Source organism: Oratosquilla oratoria, chromosome 18 (assembly GCF_046742065.1).
Source record: "Oratosquilla oratoria isolate Oo_2021 chromosome 18, ASM4674206v1, whole genome shotgun sequence".
In the NCBI taxonomy this organism is placed as follows: Eukaryota; Metazoa; Arthropoda; class Malacostraca; order Stomatopoda; family Squillidae; genus Oratosquilla; species Oratosquilla oratoria.
In genome coordinates, this window is record NC_134794.1 from 43,641,266 (window position 1) to 43,665,031 (window position 23,766).

General features: G+C 39.3%; 1 protein-coding gene across 5 annotated transcripts in view; it reads left to right on the top strand.

Moving 5' to 3' along the window:
- Positions 1–23,766, top strand: part of LOC143035181 (uncharacterized) — a 115,402-nt gene that overhangs the window by 90,916 nt on the left and 720 nt on the right. For all 5 annotated transcript variants that reach the window (XM_076201852.1, XM_076201853.1, XM_076201854.1 and 2 more), the window contains 5 exons: positions 7,349–7,560; positions 9,341–9,695; positions 20,856–20,985; positions 21,153–21,332; positions 21,801–23,766. The exon at positions 21,801–23,766 is cut by the window's right edge. In XM_076201852.1, the coding sequence (XP_076057967.1) occupies positions 7,349–7,560; positions 9,341–9,695; positions 20,856–20,985; positions 21,153–21,332; positions 21,801–22,195 (1,272 nt within the window). In that variant the 3' untranslated portion in view covers positions 22,196–23,766. The remainder of the gene's footprint in view (positions 1–7,348; positions 7,561–9,340; positions 9,696–20,855; positions 20,986–21,152; positions 21,333–21,800) is intronic.

The following is a 23,766-nucleotide window of genomic DNA, read 5'->3' on the forward strand; positions in this document are numbered from 1 at the left end:
CCTAAGGAACACAAATGCATAATAAGGTATATGGAAAATACCTTCAAGAAAATTATTAATGCACAACTAGCCATCACTTTTAATGAAATATGCATTAGAGAAAAACTCCTGCCCAAATACACTGACAATATATATATATATATATATATATATATATATATATATATATATTTACCTAGTTGTATTATACAGGAAGGGAGCTATGCTTGTGTGACCTGTCTTTGTATCTCTCAGCACCAAGTTTTTTCTTAAAATCTTGAAAAGTGTTTGCACACACTGTTTCTTTGTCCAATTTGTTCCAAGTATCTATCACCCTGTGTGGGAAGCTTTTTTCAGATATCTTCTGTAATTATCTTTTTTTAGTTGTTTTTTTTCATGTCCTCTTGTTTTTCCATTGTCCCATTTCAATGAGTCATTGTTATCTAAGATTTCCATTCCCTTCATAATTCTATAGATAGTTGGTCTCCTCTTTCACTTCTTTGTTCCAAAGTTGGTAATTCTAATTTGGACACTCTTTGTTCATATGTCATTTTGGAAAGAGTTGGTGCCAGCTTTGTTGTTGCTCTTTGTATTCTAGCTTCTTTATATTCTGTTTATATATATATATATATATATGTGTGTGTGTGTGGGTGCATGGGCACAGTTCAGCGGAAGACCCACCCCCCTAAAGCATGATTAGCCCCCCAAAATTTAATTCCTGGCTATGGCCCTGCTATCAGGGAAGCCAGTCTATTAAAAAAATGCTTTAACACCTCTATGGATGGTGGAAATTTTTTATATATCTCTCAATATAGGCTAGGCCAAGGCTACTCTTCCCATTAAATTAAATCCTATGAAGACTTGAGTTTGCTATCTGATCATTCATTATTCAATCTGGTTTTCAGGAACATAACTCAATCACATGGTGGGGGAAACTTGTACCATGTAACAGTCCTAATGTTAAGAAAGAATCATCCCAACAGTCACATGTTGTATATACAGTATATTTACCTGCACACTAGGGAACTGTGAAGCCCTACCTTCTACCTATATTGCATGACAATGACTAAGCTAAGCAGATGCATAACTTATCATCTCACATCTGGAGCCCCCAAAAACCATTTAAGACAGGAACACCAAACAACCCTCACAAGAGAAATAATGGTGGAAAATATGAACATCATAACGACATGCCAAAATACCTGTCGCCTCCTCATCTTAGAAGCACTATTGATCAAAGATATGAACCCTAGTCTGAACATCCAGATGTCTGACTTTTTAGCACTACTAAGCATGAGGAGGAACTATGTTATTGGGCAAAACCAACACGAACACAGGGAGAGATCACTCGATCGGACGAACCAAACAATACCAAGAATGAGTACACAACACAGTTAGTCCAGCCCTTACCATCCATCTGACATTTTCAGTTCAGTATTAACTCTAACATAGAGATAGCCACTATACCAAGCCATTGAAGAAGAGTCAAGAAACTTGAAATTACAATCTTGCAGCACAGATGACCTATGGAGAAATCATATCAGATCTCAATACAGTAAGACCACCTTAAGGCACAAAGAGAATATCTTAAAGAGAATACAAAAAGCAGAACTAGCAATCACATTTAACTCTACTTGTTTAAGAGAAAATCTTCTGCCCATTTATACACATAATATACATGTATATGTATATATATATATATATATATTATATATATATATATATATATTATATATATATATATATATATATATATTGTATTTACCTAGTTGTATTATATATGAATGGGAATATGCTCGTAGTGCCCGTCTTTGTGTCTTGCAACATCTAGTTTGTTCTTAAATTCTTGTATGGTGTTTGCTCATACTGTTTCATCCAATTTGTTCCAAACATCCACCACTCTTGTGTATTTTTTTTATTGATTTTATTTTTTAATCAGATGTCTTCAATAACTTTTTTTTTTTTTTCTATCCCACTTTAATAAATCTCAGTCAAGGACTTCTATGCCTTTCATGATTCTGTAAATGCTCTTCATTGTTCCAGGGTTGGTAGTTACAGTTTAGACAATCTTTGTTCATATGGCAATTTTGAAAGTGTTGTAGCCATCTTTGTCTTTGCTCTTTGGATTCTTTTTTGTACTGGGTGCCCATAGTGTCGTAGCATACTCCAGTCTGGGTCTTATCAGTGTGACTAGTATTTTTTTTTTTTTTTTTTTTTTTTAACCATTACCTCATCCAAGTAATTAAAAGCCACCTTTATTGATCTTAGAAAATTCTAGGTTTCTCCGACTATTTTGTTTATCTGCTTGTCTGGGGACATGTCTTTGGTGATAATTATTCACAGGTCCTTTTCAGAACTAACTTTCTTTACTCTGCACCAATTTTATATTGTCTTGATATATATATTTTTTACTTCCAAATTCCATTGTACTATATTTCTTAATGTTAAAGTTCACTTCCCACTTTTGACTCCATTCCCAGGCATTATGTGAATCATTACAGAGTGTAGTGATTCACAATCTTTTTCCATACTTACTTTCTTTAGTAATTTTGTGTTGTCTACAAAAAAGTTCATATAACATTCTACACCTTCATGTCATTTACATATATAGCAAACATTATTGGAGCTAATACTGAACCCTTTGTGACTCTACTTATCATTTCTTTCCAAGTAGAGCACCACTCTCATTTTGTGCCTATGCAAGAAATCCTCCATCCATTTTCATAGTTTTCTATGTACACCTGTTATTTTAAGTTTCCATAATAGTTTTTTGCATGGTACTTTATCAGATGCCTTTTGTAAGTCCAGGAAAGCACAGTCTGCCCATCCGTCCCATTCTTGCATTATATCTATTAACCTTGAATAGAAACATCAAATTTGTGGCACATGATCTTCCCTGTCTAAAACTGAACTGTTTTGGATTTAGTATATTGTTCTCCAGATGTTAAGTCCATCTATTTTTGATAACTTTTTCACAAATTTTAGCTATTGTAAGGGAGACCTGTCTGTAGTTTGTTGGGTCCTCCTTGTCTCCCCCGTTATATATTGGCATGATATTGGCATTTTTCCAGTCTTGTACCTTCCCTTCTTTGAGTGAGCAATCTATTATCTTATATATTGTATCCATTAGTTCATCTATACATTCTTTTAGTATCCAGTTTGCAATTCTGTCTGGGCCATGTGATTTTCTGACATCACGGTTCAATATTTGGTTCCTTATTTCTGTGTCAATTATTTATTTCTTTGCAGGGGATCTTTCTCCCCTTCCTTCATTCCAATTGTGAATATTTTCTTTTGTGAATACAGATTTGAAATGTTTGTTCATAATTTCAGCCATTTCTATATCTTCTATATATTCTATATTCCCTTGATGTAGGTTCACTATTTCCTGTTTATTTTTTAGTTTACCATTTACATATCTGTAGAATAATTTAGGTTGATCTTCACATTTGGTTATTATGTCTTTTTCATAGTTTCTTTTTTCTTCCCTGCATATTTTTACATATTCATTTCTTTGATATATATTTGCCACTTTCATGTATTTTTCTTTTTTCCATCTTTTCCAAGCTTTGTCTCTATCTTTTGCCTCATTACATTTTTTGTTATACCAGCTCTTAATGTACACCTTTTCCTGTTTTTGTCTGTGTGTAGTACCTAGTCGTATTATATGGGAAGGGAGCTATGCTTGTATCTTTCAGCATCTAGTTTGTTCTTAAATTGTTGTATGGTTTTTGGTGACACTGTTGCCTTGTCCAATTTGTTCCAGACATCCACCACTGTGTGTAGAAAAATTCTTATTCAGATCTCTTCTTTAAAAATACTTTTTAAATTTCTTTTCATGTCCTCTTGTTTTTTTTTTATCCCACTTTAATAAATTGGGCAATATAAATTGGAACTAAGGTAAAGAAAATGGGATCAGAAAAAGACCTGGGAGTAATTATCTTAAACAACTTGACCTCTGATAAACAAATAAACAAAATTGTCGGAGAATCCTATAACTTGCTAAGATTAATAAAAGTGGTGTTTATCTATTTGGATGAAGAAAATTATTTAAAAAATATTAGTCACATTAATAAGGCCTACACAGTTTGTTGCGACATTATGGTCACCCAGTACCAAAAAGAATGCAAAGAAAATTGAAAGAAGCCAGAGAGCAACCACGAAAATGGCTCCAGCACTTTCAAACTTGTCATATGAAGAGAGCTTGGCTAAATTGAAGATACCGACTTTGCAATAAAGAAGAGAAGTGATCTACTGACCCTCTATAGAATCATAAAAGGCATGGAAATACTTGATAGAGAAGACCTACTAAATTGGGACAAGAAACACAAGAGGACATGGAAAGAAACTTAAAAAAGATAGTTATAGAAGAGATCTGAAGAACAACAGTTTTCCACACTGAGTGGTGGACACTTGGAATAAACTGGATGAAACATTAGTGTGGGCAAAAACCATACATGAATTTAAGAGCAAACTAGACACTGCGATATACAAAGGCAAGACACCATGAGCATAGCTCCCCTTCCCGTAAGATGTAACTAGGTAAAGTATTAAAAAAAAAAAAAAAAAAAAAATTATATATATATATATATTTATATATATCTATATATATATATATATATATTTATATATATCTATATATATATATATATATTTATATATATCTATATATATATATATATTTATATATATATATTTATATATATATATATATATATATATATATATATATATATATATATAATGTAATATAATTAGAGACATTTTCAGGAAAAATCAAGAAAATACAGGCATACAGACATACAAGTATGAACACAAAATTTAAAGCTGTTAGCGTTATAACATAACAGAATTTTACTATACAGGAAGAAAGTATAGTAAGTAATTCCCTGTTATGTTGTATCATTATAACCACTTTCAATTTTGTGTTCATACTTTTATGTTTGTATTTCTATATTTTCTAGATTTTTCGTGAAGATGCAGACGAAACATTGAGTAAAATATTAAATGGCTGTTTTTTGTGAACTTGTCCTTCCTTACCCCCGAATGACTGGATCCTTGTTTAAAACCTAGAAAATATTAATAAGATTATCAACTGCCAGAATGCTGTTGATTTCAGTACTACTTGTATACAAGAGAATCTGCTCCCATATTTTTTTAATATATATATATATATATATATATATATACACATATGTATAATATATATATATATATAATATATATACATATACAGGATTTCTTGATTTATGTGAGGAATACATTTCTGAAGGGATCGTGTAATGTAAAAATTGCATGAAGTGAAAATGATTACTGAACTAAACTGTACAGTACATACCAAGTCTGGAGTATTGCATTCAGCTAACATTAAGTTGAAGAATATGAGTTGTGGGATATCAGACAGACTTATAAAAAAAGTTGAGTTTTACTATTGCTTACTTATACAGTACATGTTTATATTAAGCAGTACCATTACATAGCTTCATATTATTTCAGTCAGTGGGTAGTTCTGTCTCTGACTCTGCCTGTGCCTCATGCTCACTGGACCATCGTGCTTCTGACTCTGCCTCTGTCTCACTATCATGCAAGAATGATGTTATAGATTTTTTTTTTTTAATGTATAGCAGGCTGTTTTGCTCGTCACTCCTCTGGTAACTGCAGTGCTTCTCTCCATATCTAGATAATTTCTTCAGTGATTTTCATTGGTTGCCTCATTTTCTCCATACACTGTATCTGCACAGGACGAGCATATGGAGATTTACAACCATTCAGTGGAGTTCCTGCTTTAGCACTGGCACAAATTCTATCAGCGTTACTCCTAACTGTGCTCTCATTCAACTTCAATGCATTCACAATCTCTGAAGTTTTCTGCCCCTTATCAATTTTCTCCCAAGACTTCTAGCTTTTGCTCTAGGGTCAAGGTCTTCCTAGATCTCTTCTGTGTACTGCCACTTGATACGGAAGTCAAAAGGCACCTGGAAGCCATGGTAAAAACTACAGTAAGGCACTGAGAGAGGAGAGCGGAGAGAGACAGTAACACTAGTGGTGCGCAGGTAACAATGAGCTTGAAGCACTGTGTGAAGGGACAGCATGTTGGGCATGTTGGTAATAAACATGGGGAACACCTGGTGACATCTGGTGGCTGCATCATGGAATTAAACCAGCCATGCAACTTGATTTTTTTTTACATCTTGTTATTCTAAATAATCTGTGTACTATGAAAAAATGACAAGGTTTTTTTTATCTTGTGTTATTCCAAAATCACATATTCTAAACACACACAAATCAAGAAATATATATATGTATATATATATATATACATATATATATATATATATATATATATATATACCAAGGGCTTTTTTACTCATATAAGGGAGGTATGAATTATACATACATTATACGTGGAACATAAGAGAAGAAGAGAGAAGGAGTTTGAATGTGTTTGAGATGAGGTGTCTGAGAAGTATGGTGGGGGTTACTAGGCTGGATAGAGTGAGAAATGAGGAGGTGAGGAGGAGAACAGGGGTGAAAAAGGAGCTGGGAGATAGGGTTGATGAAAGAATATTAGGATGGTTTGGACACATGGAAAGAATGAGTGAAGAAAGACTAGTAAAAGAGGTATGGAAGGCAGATGTGGAGGGAGTGAACATGAGGGGATGTCCTAGGATGAGGTGGATGGATGGGGTGAAGGGGGCTTTGGGGAAGAGGGGAATGTCTGTTGAGGAAGGAAGGGAGAGGACGGAAGACAGAGGTGAGTGGAGAAGGGTTATATATGGATGATGTTGTGATTGCATGAGGAGGAATGGGCTGGGGGGTGGGGTAGTATGTGTGAGTAAATTTTGACGCAGCCCGAAGGGATTTCTCCGCGTCCTCTCCTTATATGCAAGGGGGGACGGAGAGGGGGGGTCGCCGATTAAATGAAGCGGCCTTGCTGTGGATGTGCTGTGTCTTGCGACACTGCTTCTGACCCAGGGCGGTGGGCAAAGTGCAGGGATGACCCGTCATCCAGGAGGTGCTCAGATGAGAGGGAGGGTGGGAGGGGTGTGGAGTGTATTTAGGGATGAAATGGGTGGGAGTGTTTTTATGCCTTTCCCTTTTTGGCTACCTCCCTTGAAAGGGGGAAAAAGCCTTGGTATATGTATGTGTATGTATCTGTTTATGTATAATTTTTTTCCTGCCTAGTAGTACTCTAATGCCTTCTATTATTCTTATATTTCTAATTGTATCTCTTCTTGTCATATTGTTCATTTAATGTTTCTTCAGTTCATACATCACTCCTATCACATTCCTCTTAAGTACTGATATCCCCTTTCTATTCTTTTATCCATTGGTCTGATTTTAATGTGATTTGTTCTTTATTGTTCAGATGCCGGCTCAAGCACGCCAAGTATCAGAGAGTGTCACTATCACTCCCATTGTGCGGCCACACCCGTCTGCCTCACCCCAAATTTCCCCACCTGGTGGTGGAGCTAGTGGTCATGAAAAAATCACAATGAAAATAAAGAAGTCCCAAGTCTCTCCTAATGAGATGGTGGTGGTGGGTAGTCCTCGTGATGCCAAGGAGCAGCAGGAACTCAGGTCAGTGGTAGACAGGCATCTTGTTTACAGAGGTAGTGGTGAGGAGCCTATGCCAGGATATGTGTAGCTACAGTTGAATCCATAACCTTTTCCCTGTGTGTGGACTATTGGGGCAGGTAGATCATCGATAGGAATCAGAGAGAAGTGCAGGATCAGAACCCACAACAAAGTGAATTTGAGACCACCATACTTCTGATTACACCACCAGCACACTTATATTTGCAGAAGAGATGTTAAAATCATTTATACAGTTTTATGGATATCTGATATAGTTGAAGATACAGTGATCTCTTTGTACATACATATACCAAGGGCTTCATATTTACAAGGGAGGTAGCCAAAGTCAAAAAACATAATTCCACTCCCACCCATTTCATCTCCACTCATTCCACCTCCATTCACCACCCCTCCCTCCCTCCCTCCCTCCCAACTTGGCTCCTCCTGGATGACAGGTTATCCTTACATCTCTCCCATCACCCTGGGTCAGAGGCAATGCAGCAAGACACAGAACATCCATAGCAAGGCTGTTTCATAATAGGGACTGAAGCCTTGATGAGGTACAGTTAATCAATTTTTCATTATCTTCCTAGAAATTTAAGTAGTATCAAATATAACGTGTGCAGACAGTAGTAAGACATATTGCAAGCATATAGGAGACCTTTATTGACATTTCTGAAGTATGAACAGTGTTGTATTGTGGTTGCACTATACTCTTATTATACATAACATACATTTAATTTAGTGAACTGTACAGGTATACGAGGTCTGTTAGAAAAGTATCCAACTTTATTTATTCTTTTTAAAAACCAGTTGGATTTGAATCAAGTGCGCTTGCATGAGCCGACCTTGAACCTTTGTGCGCATGCATGAATTTTTTCCTGCCTGTTGATAGTGTCATTTGCTGGCAAGCAGCATTTGCATGAGGTAATGTGTAGTGCTCTTGGCGGTTTCTCATTGCAAGGAAGATGACGACTGGGATTTGGTTTCTGGGTCGTACCTGTACACCCAGGACTCGTCACCAGTGATTATGGTATTCATGAAGGTGAAAATTTGGCCATGAAGAGAGTGGTGGTGAAACTCATGCTGAATCTGCTGACAGCAGATCAAAAGCAACTTTGTGTTGAAGTCTCACAGGACATGCTGGACTCCACAAACAGTGACCCCGACTTCATGAATATCATAATCACTGGTGATGGGCCCTGAGTATACAGGTACGACCCGGAAACTAAGTCCCAGTCATTTTCCTTGCAATGAAAAACCACCGAGAGCACTACACATTACCTCATGCAAATGCTGCTTGCCAGCAACTGACGCTATCGACTGGCAGTAAAAAATTCACGCATGTGCACGAAGATTCAAGGTCGGCTCATGCAAGCGTGCTTGATTCAAATCCATCAAGTTTTTGAAAAAAAAAAAATTATACTTTTCTAACAGAACTTGTATATATTTATTTACTACTGTGCTTCTTCAGAACTAAAGTATAGTACATACACAATATTCTTATCAGTTGTTCACTATCATTGTCATTGACAAAAATGTGTTTAGGTAATTCTGAGGAAACACTACCAAATAAATTGCAAGAAGATTTGGTCCTGGTGGAGGATTGGGTATCCCTGCATTGGCTTAAAATATAACTTTTTTCAGTTTCTGAGCAACATACTATCTCATAGTAATACCTGGTTAGGTATAGGAGCATCCTTATATGGGTTGTTATTATAACTATAGCTCCACAAAAAGTTTGTATCACACTATAACATTAACTGAATCTTTGTTTTAACAGAAAATCTCCAGAAAAGCAACCAGTGCCAAGGCCACCCTTTATTGCACCTAAACCACAAGAACGTATCAATACTTTTAAGGTGCAGCCCAAGTCTCTTCAAGATAGAAATCTTGTTCGTATGCCCGAAAAGGGAACTGCAGCTGTAGTCAAGCCAATAGAGAAATATGTACCCTTCAGAATGGGCCAAGTTCCAGTGCGGATTGGTGAAAGACCAATTGCTCCGAAAGTTCCCATTCATAGGATGCCAGAAAAATCTATAACTGCTGTGAGATTGCCATTTGCTAAAGGTGTGGTAGTGTCACGAGCCAATCTACCAAGGATACCCAATGTTGTGTCAAGCACAGTCAATACTATGGTGTGTATTGTTCTTTTATTTTCATGTAATATTAATTTTTATTATTATCCAAAAATTCTTGACCTCACATTTGTTAACCATGTGATCAGCCCTCATATCAAAGACCTGACAGTAAAAATTAATGAGAAAACAAATTTACTAAAATCCATCACTAGCATGGACGTTGGATAACAGAAAATTTTCTAATAACCATCATTAAGCAATTCATAAGAACCACCCTTGACTATGCCTCCACAGCATGGTTCCCAGAAGTCAGCAAAACAAACACAAGTAATTGACAAATTTATAGAATAACAGGATACACCAAAATCCCCCCTGTTGAACCAAAATCCTCCAAGATGAACAAGTGAAAATGAATATATATATATATATATATATATATATATTTATATATATATATATATATATATATATATATATATATATATATATATATATATATATGCATGCGTTGTTAAAGTCAGCAGCTGAGATAGCATTATTCTGTTTATAGAATATCTTTTCTATGTTACGCACTATTGTGCGGTCGTCTGGATGCAGATTTCTGAGTAGAGTACTGAAGTCCATGGTGTTTTCCTCTGTCAACAATTCAACCAGACAACACCTCCTGAAGATGGCTTATTAGAGCCGAAAAATGTCTAGAGGAAAACACCATGGACTTCAGTACTCTACTCAGAAATCTGCATCCAGACGACCGCACATTAGTGCGTAACATAGGAAAGATATTCTATAAACAGAATAATGCTATCTCAGCTGTTGACTTTAACAACGCATGCATTATTAACGGCCTACTTCCAAAACATACATATATATATATATATATATATATATATATATATATATATAAAAAAATATATATATAAAAATAAAAATATATATCTATATATATATATATATATATCTCTTAGCACCGGGAGGTGCTAAGATAAGAGGGAGGGTGGAGGGGTGGAGTGTATTCAGGGATGGAATGGGTGGGAGTGATTTTATGCCTTTTTCTTTTTGGCTACCTCCCTGGTAAGGGGGAAAAAGCATTGGTATATGTATGTGTGTATATATATATATATCTATTATATATATATATATATATATATATATATATATATATATATATATATATATATATATGTGTGTCTGTTGAGGAAGGATGGGAGAGGACAAGATGGGTGAATGGAAAATGGTAGTATATGGATGATGTGTGATGCATGAGATGGAATGGATGGGGGGTGAGGTAGTATGTGTGAGAAAAAATTGATGCAGCCAGAAAGGATTTGTCCCCGTCTTCTCCTTTTCTGCATGAGGGGATGGAGAGGGGGGGGTCGCCGATTTAATGAAGCGGCCTCACTGGATGTGCTGTGTCTTGCGACACTGCTTCTGACCCAGGGCAGTGGACAAGATGCAGGGATGACCTGTCATCCAGGAGGTGCCAAGAGAAGAGGGAGGGTAGAGGGTGGAGGGGAGTGGAGTGGAGTGTATTAGGGATGGAATGGGTGGGGATGGTTTTTATGCCTTTTTGGTTACCTCCCTTGTAAGGGGGAAAAAGCCTTTGGTATATGTATGTATGTATATATGTATGTATATATATATATATATATATATATATATATATATATATATATATACACATATATATATACACACATATATATTTATTTATATATATATATATATATATATATATATATATATATATATATATACACATATATATATATATACATAGCAAGGGCTTCTTTCCCCTTACCAGGGAGGTAGCCAAGTTAAAAGTCATATATATATATATATATATATGCAGGTACACCTCACCTTAACCCCTTCAATATGGGCCAAAATCTCGCGGGCAGCATTAGCTGCCAGACGTGCGATGTTGTGTCATAATACTCGCATTATAAAAAATAAAGTTACAGCTGTATTGCTCGTTCTCTTTCACCCATGAATTTTGATAACCATAGAAAATATGATGAAGCCAGTTTACAGAGTATGGGGGTCACGCAGGTACAACTACAATACAGTCACTATCCGAGTTACGACGCACGTGATTTACGACCACCCGTACTTACGACCACATCTAGCAAATGTCTATTATGAGTTTACTGTATATGTCTGGCAGCACAGCGCGTAAGATAGTTGTAGCAGCCCGGCATAGCGCACAACATTTATGGCAGAGATGGAAAAGTTGCTATACATGTGGTTGGAAGATAATAGGCAAAGAAATGTGAAACAGATGTTGCAAACAGTGCAAAGTAAGGCTACAAGTTAATTTTGCATGTTGAAAGAATGTGCAGGTGAAGAATACGCTTCACATGAATTCATAGCGAGTGCTGGGTAGTTTCGTCGCCTTCGAGAGCGTTACCAGGTTCACCACGTGTTGTCGAAAGGTGAGGCTGCTAGCAGTGATGCGCATGCAGCTAAGCCATTTGTGGAAAAGTTTGATAAATTAACCCATTGACGACGGGGCGGGTGTAGGCTTGGCAGCACCGTATTCCGGGCAACAGAAAACGAGCGGTAACGCTCATGCCGGCGCTCTACAGTGGCGGACGACATTGTATAGTCCTCACACAATAATTTCCTTTCGTGTCTGTTTGCCTTCTTTGGCGATACAGCTTTGTATATAAAATACTTTCGAGGTTGATAAGGTTGAGTTTATGAGGCATATTACTTGAGAATCGGCCATGATAATGATACATTATATAATATATTATATAATTTATTATCAAGTACTAGATATATTACAATATGAAATTGTCTAATACTATTTTGTCTTTTACTGAAGCCTGTAAACATTACAGCAAATTGATTTATTGTTTATGCATTTATAGATGTCATCCCGTCGTTTGGGACAGTGTTTTACGTCAAATTTTTCCACCCGTTTTCTGTTCGGCTTTTGGTTCTCATCATTTTCTTCTTCTTCTTCTTCTTCTTCTCCGCCAAAGACCTCTGAACTGTCAATCCATCTTCTATTCTTTAGCTCATCCTCTTCAATAGCGACACTCTCTCGAGAACAGAAAATCTTTATTTAGTTGAATACATGGATTGTTTTATATACTATTTGGAATGTATTGGTTTCACCAATATGTTTTACCATATTGGTTACTCAGCCTCTCAACCACGTCAAGGTTCATTCCATCTGAGAGGTCCCTATCCACTAAACCTATAAAAAAAAAAATCTATCCTATTCTATTAGCTGCCTCCCACCTGCACGTCAACCTGTGCTACTGGAGGCCGTGGTGGTGGTTGAAGCAGAAGGCAGGGCAGAAGCTGAGGTTACACTCCCTGCACATATACCTCACCATCTTCCTCTTCTTTGACTGCTCCCAGCAGCCATGGCAGCGTCGGAACTTCCGGCCAGGTGTGTCCACCAGGATATGGACCCGCGTGTCCATACCGTTGGCAGATGGAGGGACCGAGGGGGTTCTGGAGCGACCTCTCCGACGGTCAAAGTTCAGTAGTCTATCCACCAGGCCAAGCCTCATATTTTTCTGGGATGTTGTTCCACCCAGCTGCTTGTACAGACAGTACGTATTCACTACGAGGCAATCAAGCAAATGGTAGAAAAGCTTGATATACCACTTGTTTACCTTCCTGGGGATAGCATAATACTTTGCCAGCTGGTCGGAGAGGTCGACCCCCTTCATACCGTTGCAGTAGTCCACCACTGCCTTCGGTTTTACTTTCACGTTCCCTCTCCTGTCCTGGCCGGCTTCTGTAGTCTCACTGGTGTGAACAGTGGAGAGCATGGTGACAACTCTCTTGTCCTTCCACTGGAGTGCCAACATCCCGGTTTTACTGGATCGGAAGTCAATATCACCCCGCCTATTGGCCTCCAGATCACGTGGCATGTATTTACGGTTCAGCCGTACAGTGCCCACCACGTTTGTCCTCCTGGACTGCAGGTAGTGGTAGAGGGAAGGGGAACTGTACCAGTTGTCCAAGTACAAATTATACCCCTTATCCAACAGTCTGGCACACTCCATCAGTTGGACGACAACTTTCTGGGAGGTTGGCACATCTCCCCTGTCCTCCTGCCCCATATATATTTTGAAGGAGCATGTGTAGCCAGCTGCTGGACCGTCACTCACGCAGAGCTTATAGGCTTTGAAGCCAAAGCGGCCCCTCTTGGTGGGGTTGTACTGAATTGCGTGGTGACGCCCTCGGTACCGCAGGATGGACTCATCAACTGTGATTTCTCTGCTGGGCACGTAGGCTGAACGGAACGTCTCGGTGAAGGTATCAATGACGGGGCGGAGCTTCCAGAGCTTGTCATTATCGGGTTGTTCCTCGTTGTTGGTGAAGTGCAGGTGGGTGGCAATCTTACTAAAAGTATCACGAGGCATACTTTTTCTAAAAATGTTGACTCCCAAGTACTCGTCTTTCGACCAGTAGTCCCGCTGGTCTGGGAGCCTGTGGATGCCCATCAACATCTTCAATCCCATAAACGTCCTTATGTCCCTTGGTGTTATGGGCTCCCAATCCTTCATGTGGCTGGAACTGGTGGGTGGGTGCTGCTGAGCATATCTGTTGGTTTCATCAGCCATGATGTCCAACAGATGGTCTGGGAAGAGGGTCCTAAAAATATCCCAGGCAGATGATTCCTCATCCAGGGATGGTGTTACACCTGGATAGGCTGAAAAACCATTCACCCGTGGGATATTTTGTGCCTTTTTCCACACGAAGGATGGGGTCCCGGGAGCATTCCTCTTGAACATTTCCTGACGAATATTGGCAAGAGGGACGTCAGATGGGATTGAATCCTGCGAGGTGTTAGGGTCGTTGTCTGATGGGGTGAAGTCCACATAATCCAAGTCAGACCACTCCTCTTCTTCTGACGAAGAGTTGTCCGACCGAAGCTGCAAGACATCGTCACCCCCTGTATCCAGCTCCAAGTCAGAGTCTGGGACCTGAAATATACAAAATAGATCACATAAAATATGCATCTCGCACGTGTATGTGAAAACTGTCACACATTTATATTACAATCAAAATAATTACATTTCAAACATAAATTTTCACACTTACATTTGTGGCAGGTTGTTGAGATGTAGCAGGAGGACGAGTAACAGGTGCCGGGTCGTCTACCTCCGAGTCAGAGTCAGGTCTAGGGGTTGAAGGTCGTCGGGTCCTCTTCTTGGCTCTAACTCCAGAAGTGGAAGGCTGACCTGAGCCAGGGTCAGCCCCAGAACGGGCAGGGGTTGAGGTTGAGGCAGGAGGAGGTCGAGTAGCAATTGCCGGGTCGTCAACATAAGAGTCAGGCCTAGGGGTTGAAAGACGCTGGGTCCTCTTCTTGGCTCTAAGACCAGAAGTGGAAGGCTGAGCTGAACCAGGGTCAGCACCAGAACAGGCAGGGGTTGAGGCAGCGGTTGAGAGTTGCTTGCGTGGCATGATGTCAGGCTAGCGAGTGGCGAGAGAGGCCTAGGATCTCCTGTTGTAACCTCGGTTGGGGGGTAGGGGGGTAGGAGGGGAAATGGAGTTAGGAAGCATACCCCCCTCCCATGATATCCCCTTCACTAATTGGTGTAAGGAAAGTGGGATGGGGGGGGGGGTAGGGTGGGAAATGGAGTTAGGAATCATACCCCCCTCCCCCCCCTCCCCATTGGCTCCAGTTCGTGTATGGGAGGTGGAGGAGGAGAGAAACGGGGGTAGAGGAGGGAATCCCCCCTCCCATGGGATAGGGGGGGAGCATACCCTCCAAACCCCCCTCCCCACTGTTTCAGGTTCGCGTGTGGGGAGGTGGAGTAGGAGAGGGATGGGGGGAACAATAAGTAGAACGAATAATAAAAATAAATAATAAATAAATAAAATAAATAAATAGATAAAAAATAAATAAATAAATAAATAAAAAATATGGCATGCATGTATGATATCCCGTCGTTTCGGTAGAGAAATCATCAATACATGTTGCCCGGCGTTAGTACCAAAACAACTCGTGCAGCTATGGATGACTTCCCCGTCGGCAAGTGTCATGTCACCTATACATGCTCCCGTCGTCTGTGGCAATTCTGCTATGACATGTATACATGATACCCGTCGTCAATGGGTTAATTAAGGATGAAGGATATTTACGTATTTAAGACCATGCCTAGCAGATGCCTATTATGATTTTACTAATAAGAGTACTTTATAATAAGTATTTTCTTTCTTTAACCTACCATATCATATTAACAACTAAGCAACTGAAAACAATTCTGTATACAACTGTAGGAGAGAAGCCAACCGCAGAGTATGGGATCCAATGTATTTAACGCTTTGCCCAGCAGGGCTTCTTCAGAAATAACACAGTGGATTTTTTTTAATTTTTTTTTTTTAAGGCTATCGATTCATAGCCTGATTTGAATTTGTACAGTCTCAACGTTGTTATGTATGTGAACACAGTGGACAAACATCTGACTCCTTATATAGCCCGAGCTTACGGGGAGAAACGAACATGAAACTGGTGTAAACACAGTTTGCGTAAATTGCTCGTTACTTTGTTTTTAACATTGCTAAAGGTTTATTTATTGTAAAAAATACATTGTTTTGATTTATATTATCAATGAGAGATATAGATTCAAAACATCTACGTTTCATAGTATGGTTTTCATATTTGATAATCGTAGTAATATTCCAGTCAGCATTGTGGCCTGTATCGTATCTATGTCTAACAATGGCATTATTCATATTGTAAGTTTTCATATCATATACTAAGAAAAATTATAAAAATTGAAATAAAAGACATATAATTGATAAACAGTAAACAGCTTGTATATAATAGTATTCAGTAGAAAAAGTTATTTAAAAACACAACAGATTGATATCATGTATCCCAGAGTATAACCCTCGTGTCGGCCATTTTAATGGGATCCGACTTACGACCAATCCGACTTACGACTGGTTGGTCGGAACCAATCTAGGTTGTAACTCGGATAGTAACTGTATATATAATCAAGATGCCGACATCAGCATCCTCGCGTACCCACTTGCTCCTCATGACGCCTACATAGGCATCATTGTATCGAAGGGGTTATGTCTTTAATTGGTTTCAGGAGACACAACGTAAGTTGAAGTTGCTTATATGTAGGCTAGGTAGGCCTGGTGTGGCCTAGGCTAAACTTTTAATAGCCATTCCCCAGTACTGTATTTTACTTGTGAATGCATTTTCAATAAGATAATGTTAATGAAAACCTATTTGAAGCTTCCAAACAGATCATGTATTTATTATTTTGTAATTAAGTAAAAAAAAAAAAAAAAAAAAAGTACCTGTACTTTAACTTTACCAATGCATACAATTTGGTGATGTTTACATTGTTAGAAGCTATTTTGCAGTGCTGCACTTTATGAATCCATTGTCAATAACATACGGTAAAACAAAACAAAAAACAAATAAATATAAATTTTATGCTTACAAACAATCATTTTGTACATACATATACCAAGGCTTTTTCCCCCTTTCAAGGGAGGTAGCCAAAAAGAAAAAGGCATAAAATCATTCCCACTCATTCTATCCCTAAATACACTCCGCTCCCCTCCACCGTCCCTCTTATCTTAGCACCTCCTAGACGACGGGTCATCCCTGCATCTTGTCCACTGCCCTGGGTCAGAGGCAGTGTCGCAAGTCACAGCACATCCACAGCAAGGCTGCTTCATTAAATCGGCGACTCCCCCTCTCTCGTCCCCCCATGCATAAAAGAAGATGGGGAGAAATCCCTTCGGGCTGCGTCAAATTTTGCTCACACATACTACCTCACCCCCCCATCCCCCCCACCCATTCCACCTCATGCAACACAACATCATCCATATACAACCAGTCTCCATTCACCCCTGTCTTCTGTCCTCTCCTGTCCTTCATCAACATTCTCCTCTTCCCCAAAGCCCGCTTCACTCCATCCATCCATCTCATCCTAGGACGTCCCCTCATGTCCACTCCCTCCACATCTGCCTTCCATACCTCTTTTACTAGTCTTTCTTCACTCTTTCCATGTGTCCAAACCATCCTAATACTCTTTCATCAACCCTATCTCCCAACTCCCTTTCCACCCCTGTTCTCCTCCTCACCTCATTTCTCACTCTATCTAGCCTAGTAACCCCCATCATACTTCTCAGACACCTCATCTCAAACACATTCAAACTCCTTCTCTCTTTCTCTCTTATGTTCCATGTTTCTGCTCCATATAGTGCTGTTAGCATAATCACTCCTTCATACAGTCTCCTAACATCCATTCCCAAATGTCTATTCCTCATTACACTTTTTAATCCACCAAGGCATTTACTCACTTCTCAATCTACATTCTACCTCCACCTCCACTCCACCTTTTCCTGCCACATTTGCACCCAAGTATCTAAAACTATCCATTTCCTCCAGTCACTCTCCCTTAATGCTCACTTCCAGTCTGCTGCCACTTTCACCCCTTGTACATCTCATCACCTTACTTTTACCCACATTTAACTTCAGCTTTCTTCTTTCACACAAACTCCCAAACTCTGACACCAACTTCCTCAATCCCTCCTCCGATCCTGCCACAAGCGCAGTGTCGTCCGCAAACAACAGCTGGCTCACCTCCCACTTTTCTCCATTTTCTTTAACCATCTCCAATCCCTGACCCACCACCCTTGCATTTACCTCTTGCACCACCCCATCCATGTACAAGTTGAACAGCCAGGGTGACATAACGCATCCCTGACAAAGTCCCACCTTTACCTCGAACCACTCACTCTCTCCATTTCTTACCCTGACACATGTTGTACTACTCTCATAAAAACTATTGACAGCTCCTAGAGGCTTTCCTCCTATCCCATATATCCGCAAAACCTCCCACAGTGCCTTCCTGTCTACCCTATCATAAGCCTTTTCCAGATCCATAAAAGCCAAAAAACGTCCTTCCCCTTTCCTATAGCTTTCTCACATATCTGTCTTACCACAAAAATCTGATCTACACAACCTCTACCCATCCTAAATCCACACTGTTCCTCACCAATTACTCCCTCTGTTCCTCTCCTAATCCTCTCAATCAAGATCCTCCCATAAGCCTTCCCAACTACACTTAACAAGCTAATCCCTCTGAAACTACTACACTCGCACTTGTCCCCTTTTTCCTTGTAAAGTGGAACTATACAGGCACTCCTCCAGTCGTCCGGCACTCTACCCTCTCTCCACCAAACATTAAATAACCTCACCAGCCAGTCCACCATCACTGTAATTCCTTTTTTTTTAGACATTTTGCATGGCATCCATCCAGACCAGGTGCCTTACCTGCTTTCATCATCTTAACAACTGCCTTCACTTAATCCTTCCTTATTTCTCCTCCATTTTCCTCACTCATCACGGTCATTTTCTTAGCATTTCCCACTGCAACTACCTTTCCCTCCCTATCCTCCTTCACATTTAGCAACTCCCTAAAATATTTTGCCCATCTTCCCCTTACTGCCTTCTCTTCCATTATCATCTCTCCATCTGCACCTTTTACCTTTTCTTCTCTACTTGATTCGCCTCCTCTTCCTCTCTTAATTTCTTTCCAAAACATCTTTTTATTCCTTTCAAAATTTTCTGTCATACTCTTACCCCATTTCACATCTGCTCTCCTCTTTGCCTCCTTTACCTTGTGCTTTACTTCTCTTTTCTTTGTACCTCTCATATGACTCTCTCATCCTATTTTGTAACCAATCTGTGAAAGCTCGCTTCTTCTCTTCTACAACCTTCTTTGTTTCCTCATACCACCATTCACTACCCTTCCTTCTATTTCCTCCTGTCCTTCTTGTTTCACACACCATCTTTGCACACTTTATGACTCCCTCCTTGAACCATCCCCATTCCTCCTCCACTCCTAGCTCTACTCTATCCTTCACTCCCTCCCACTCCTCTCTCAGCTTCTTCTTGTACTCCTTCTCTTTTTCCTTTTCATTTAAAGAGTTCACTCTAAGCACCTCCCTACCTTTTGTCCTTTTCCTCATTCTCCATCTATCCTCCACTCTCAACTTGCCTTCCACCAAAAAATGATCTGATATTCCCCCACCCTCTCCCCTTAGCACATGTACATCCTTAACTCTTCCTATTATACTCCTATCCACCACTACATAGTCCATTAACCACTTCACTCCGGGCCAAAATCTTGCGGGCAGCATTAGCTGCCAGACGTACGATGTTGCGTCATAATACTCGCATTATATGAAAATAAAGTCACCGCTGTATCGATTGTTCTCTCTTTCACCCGTGAATTTTGATAACCATAGAAAATATGATGAAGCCAGTTTACAGAGTATGGGGGTCACGCAGGTACAACTACAATAAATATAATCAAGACGCCGATATGGCAGCCTCGTGTACCCACTTGCTCCTCATGATGCCTACGTAGGTGTCACCATATGGAAGTGGTTAATGATCTATCCACCACCCTCTCCTATGTGTACTTATGCTTGACTTTCTTCTGAAACACTGTATTTGCTATCATCAACTCTCTAGACACATCTCCACTATCAACTCTCCACTACGATTCTTTCCTGGAACTCCACATTTCCCAACCTCTCCGTCAATTGGTTCATTTCCTACCCTAGCATTAAGGTCTCCCAGTACTATTACACTGACATTTCTCCCTAATCCCTCTATGCACTCATTTAAATCTATCCAAAAAGCCTCCCTTTCTTCTACACTCTTCTCACTACCAGGCCCATATGCACTTACAAAAACCCACATCTCCTTTCCCAGTTTCACCTTCATCCACATTATCGTTGAGGAAACCTTCTACTCCACTACACATTTACCTATCTCTTCACTTACTAGTATAGCCACCCCTTCTCTCCCTTGCCCTCTCTTCACTCCTGATAACCTCCCACTTACACTCCCAAACTTACACTTGCCCTTCCCTCTCAACTTAGTTTCACTCAAAGCCAACACATCCATCTTTCTTCTCACAAACATACTACCTATCTCTTCCCTTTTAATCTCATCTATACCACATCCACGCACATTAAAAGACCCAAACCTTAGGGTGCTGGTTGGAAGACTCCCAGACCCTCTTATGCCTTTACTTTTTTTAGGAATGTCCCCTGTGGGGCTACAGGGAGAAGGATGCCTGGTCCCAATCCCCATCCCTTTCTTCTCGCCTCTTACGATCCAAGTGGAAATACTTGGTGGCAGTATTCTTTTGCCCTCACCACAGGGTATATACTATATATGAATTTTATTTTATTCCTAAGGTACCTTCCCAGGGTACAGTAACACGCTCATCAACTGGAACAATCACCAGCAAAAAAGAGATGAAGAAGAAACGAAGTAAACACTCTGAACCAATGTTAGATGCAACACAGATGCCAACTTTTGACACAGGTTTGTAGGATTATATTGAATTAATAGGTTCTGTTTTCAAACAAAGAAAGAAATGATTTCTTTTCAGATACTCTTGAAAACAAATACTGGAATATTTTACTATTTTCATAGGTAATACATCTTTTTATCTTACCTGAATTGACTTTTTAAATTTTGTTATGTAATAGAACTTGGACTGAGTGAAAAACAACATCTTGCCCATGGAATCTTACTGCGTCTTTTGCGAGTGACGAGCCAGCTTCCTATGACTGAATTCAGTCATGCTCTTGAAACTTTGGAGACTCTAACTGATGCTTTCACATTACGGCAGAGAGTGTCTGTCAACATTGATCATGGTGATAATGAAGGTTTGTTTTGCTTTGATATTTTCATTGACTAAGATTTGACTTAAAAATCTATTCATGTTTCATGAGGTGTGACCATTTGTATTGCATTTATCAAATATATCAGTACACAATTACTTAAATTCTCTCCTTCAGGAGACATGTAAGGTATCAGGAACAACCCCTAGGTTGGTCCATAAGTCACTTGAGGAAGAAATTTCATATATATATTTGCACTGTGTTAGTATTGGTCACTATAATAAATTAGGTGTACTGGATCATCAGTGACATCTTGATCAGTAGTGTCTATGACCTTGCAGATTCTGCGTTGATCCTGACTGAGTGGTGACCTGATTGTGACCTATGTGCCTTGGGAGTGTTTTCTCCTCATAGCTGTTGTTTAAAAGTGCTTGTGTTAGTTATTTGATCTTTCATGTTGTGTAGATTTAGAAATGGATAATGTGTTGATTAATATTTTTTTCCTTTTTACAGAATCAGAGGGCTATTATGATTATAGGCATGAGGGTGATGTGGATGATGACGATGAAGATGAAGAAGATGAAGAAGATGAGGATGATGATGATGATGACATAGAAGATGGTGATGAGGATGATGACATAATAGAAATTCCAGTTGAGAATGGATATCACAGTGAAAATGGGAATGGAGTTAGTTCAACCACAGATGAAAATGGTTTGGCTATTACACAGGTTGACGGTACATATGACTTAGAAGTATCACAAGGTAAAAATGAACATTGGGAAAAGAGTGTGGGAAGTGGCAGTGAAGAAGAGAAGAATGAATTGTGTGGAAACGTTAATAAAGATAGTGGAAATATTTCCGTAGAAGTACTAGAACCACAGCTTAAGCGGCTCAAAGCAGTTTGAATTTTTTTTAGCAACTCCTATTATGAAAAGAAATATTTTAACTTCATGTGTTTGATCAATGTCTTCTCTGGACATATGGTGTTTGTATGTGCAAAACGTGATAATTGTTTAATTGTAAAGAGTTCTTGTTTTGCATAAATTTTGAAAGTTTGTAGTATGAGACGTGTACAGTACCCTTTGCTCAGTTGGAAATGAAATGAGAATTAAACAGTGCTTGCAGTAATGACTATAAATATTTGCATTGCTTGAGTGTGAACAGCTTTTTAATTGTGCATAAAAAAATGCACAAATTCATGCTCAGCATACCATAGCACATGATAATAATTATCTTGAATTTTACTGACTTGAAACCTGCAGCCCCACACTGATTGGCAATGGCCACTCGTAGATTGCTCTAGGAAAGAGCTTTGGACAACTGTGCTGTTTTAGTGTGGGACAGTTTCTGTGTCACCAGTTTGTAATAGAAGGAGGGGAGCATTTGTCTGTTGATAGCTCTCCTTATGTGAGAAGTAGGAAGAAATACAGATGAAATTGATGGAAATCTTTAGCGTGGTCCAGAAATGAATATTATCCTTTCAGGGGGTGCATCTCTGGATGGAGGTGAAGGTGTTGATGGGTTTTGAAGATGGGTAGTAGGGAGATGATTTTATCTGATGTCCATCTTGCAGGACCACCACTTGCAGGTATCCATTAATAATCCCTAGGAAATAAATAATATGACTGACAAGGTTAACCAAATACTTTTATAATTTTTCAGATATTTACTTGTATAACTTTCACTTAGGTTAGCATTACTTTCTGATGGACATAATTTTCCAGAGTGACATTTTTTCGTGGTGCATTTTTTTATTATTACTATTATCATTATTATCATTATTATTATTTTACTTTTATTAGGAATGGCCCCTTTGGGGCTACAGGAAGGATGCCTAGTCCTATCCCCGTCCCATTTTTTGTCACCTTGTACAACTCAAGTACTGTATGAAGGAGTGATTTTGCTGACAGCACTGTATGGGGCAGAAACATGGAACATAAGAGAGGAAGAGTTTGAATGTGTTTGAGATGAGGTGCCTGAGAAGTATGATAGGGGTCACTAGGCTGGATAGAGTGAGAAATGAGGAGGTGAGGAGGAGAACGGGGGTGGAACGGGAGTTGGGAGACAAGGTTGATGAAAGAGTATTGGGATGGTTTGTACACATGGAAAGAATGAGTGAGGAAAAACTAGTAAAAGAGGTGTGAGGCAGAGGTGGAAGGAATGAACATGAGGGGTCAACCTAGGATGAGATAGATGGATGGGGTAAAAGGGGCATTGGGAAAGAGGGAAATGTCTGTTGAGGAAGGACGGAAGAGGACAGAAGATAGGGGTGAATGGAGAATGGTTGTGTATGGGTGAAGTTATGATGTATGAGGGGGAATGGATGGGGAGATGGTGGGTGAGGGAGTATGAGAAATAAATTGAGATGCAGCCCAAAGGGTTTGTCCCTGTCTTCTCTTTTTCAGCATGAGGGGATGGAAAGAGGGGGGGTTACTGATTTAATGAAGCTGCCTTGCTGTGGATGTGCTGTGTCTTG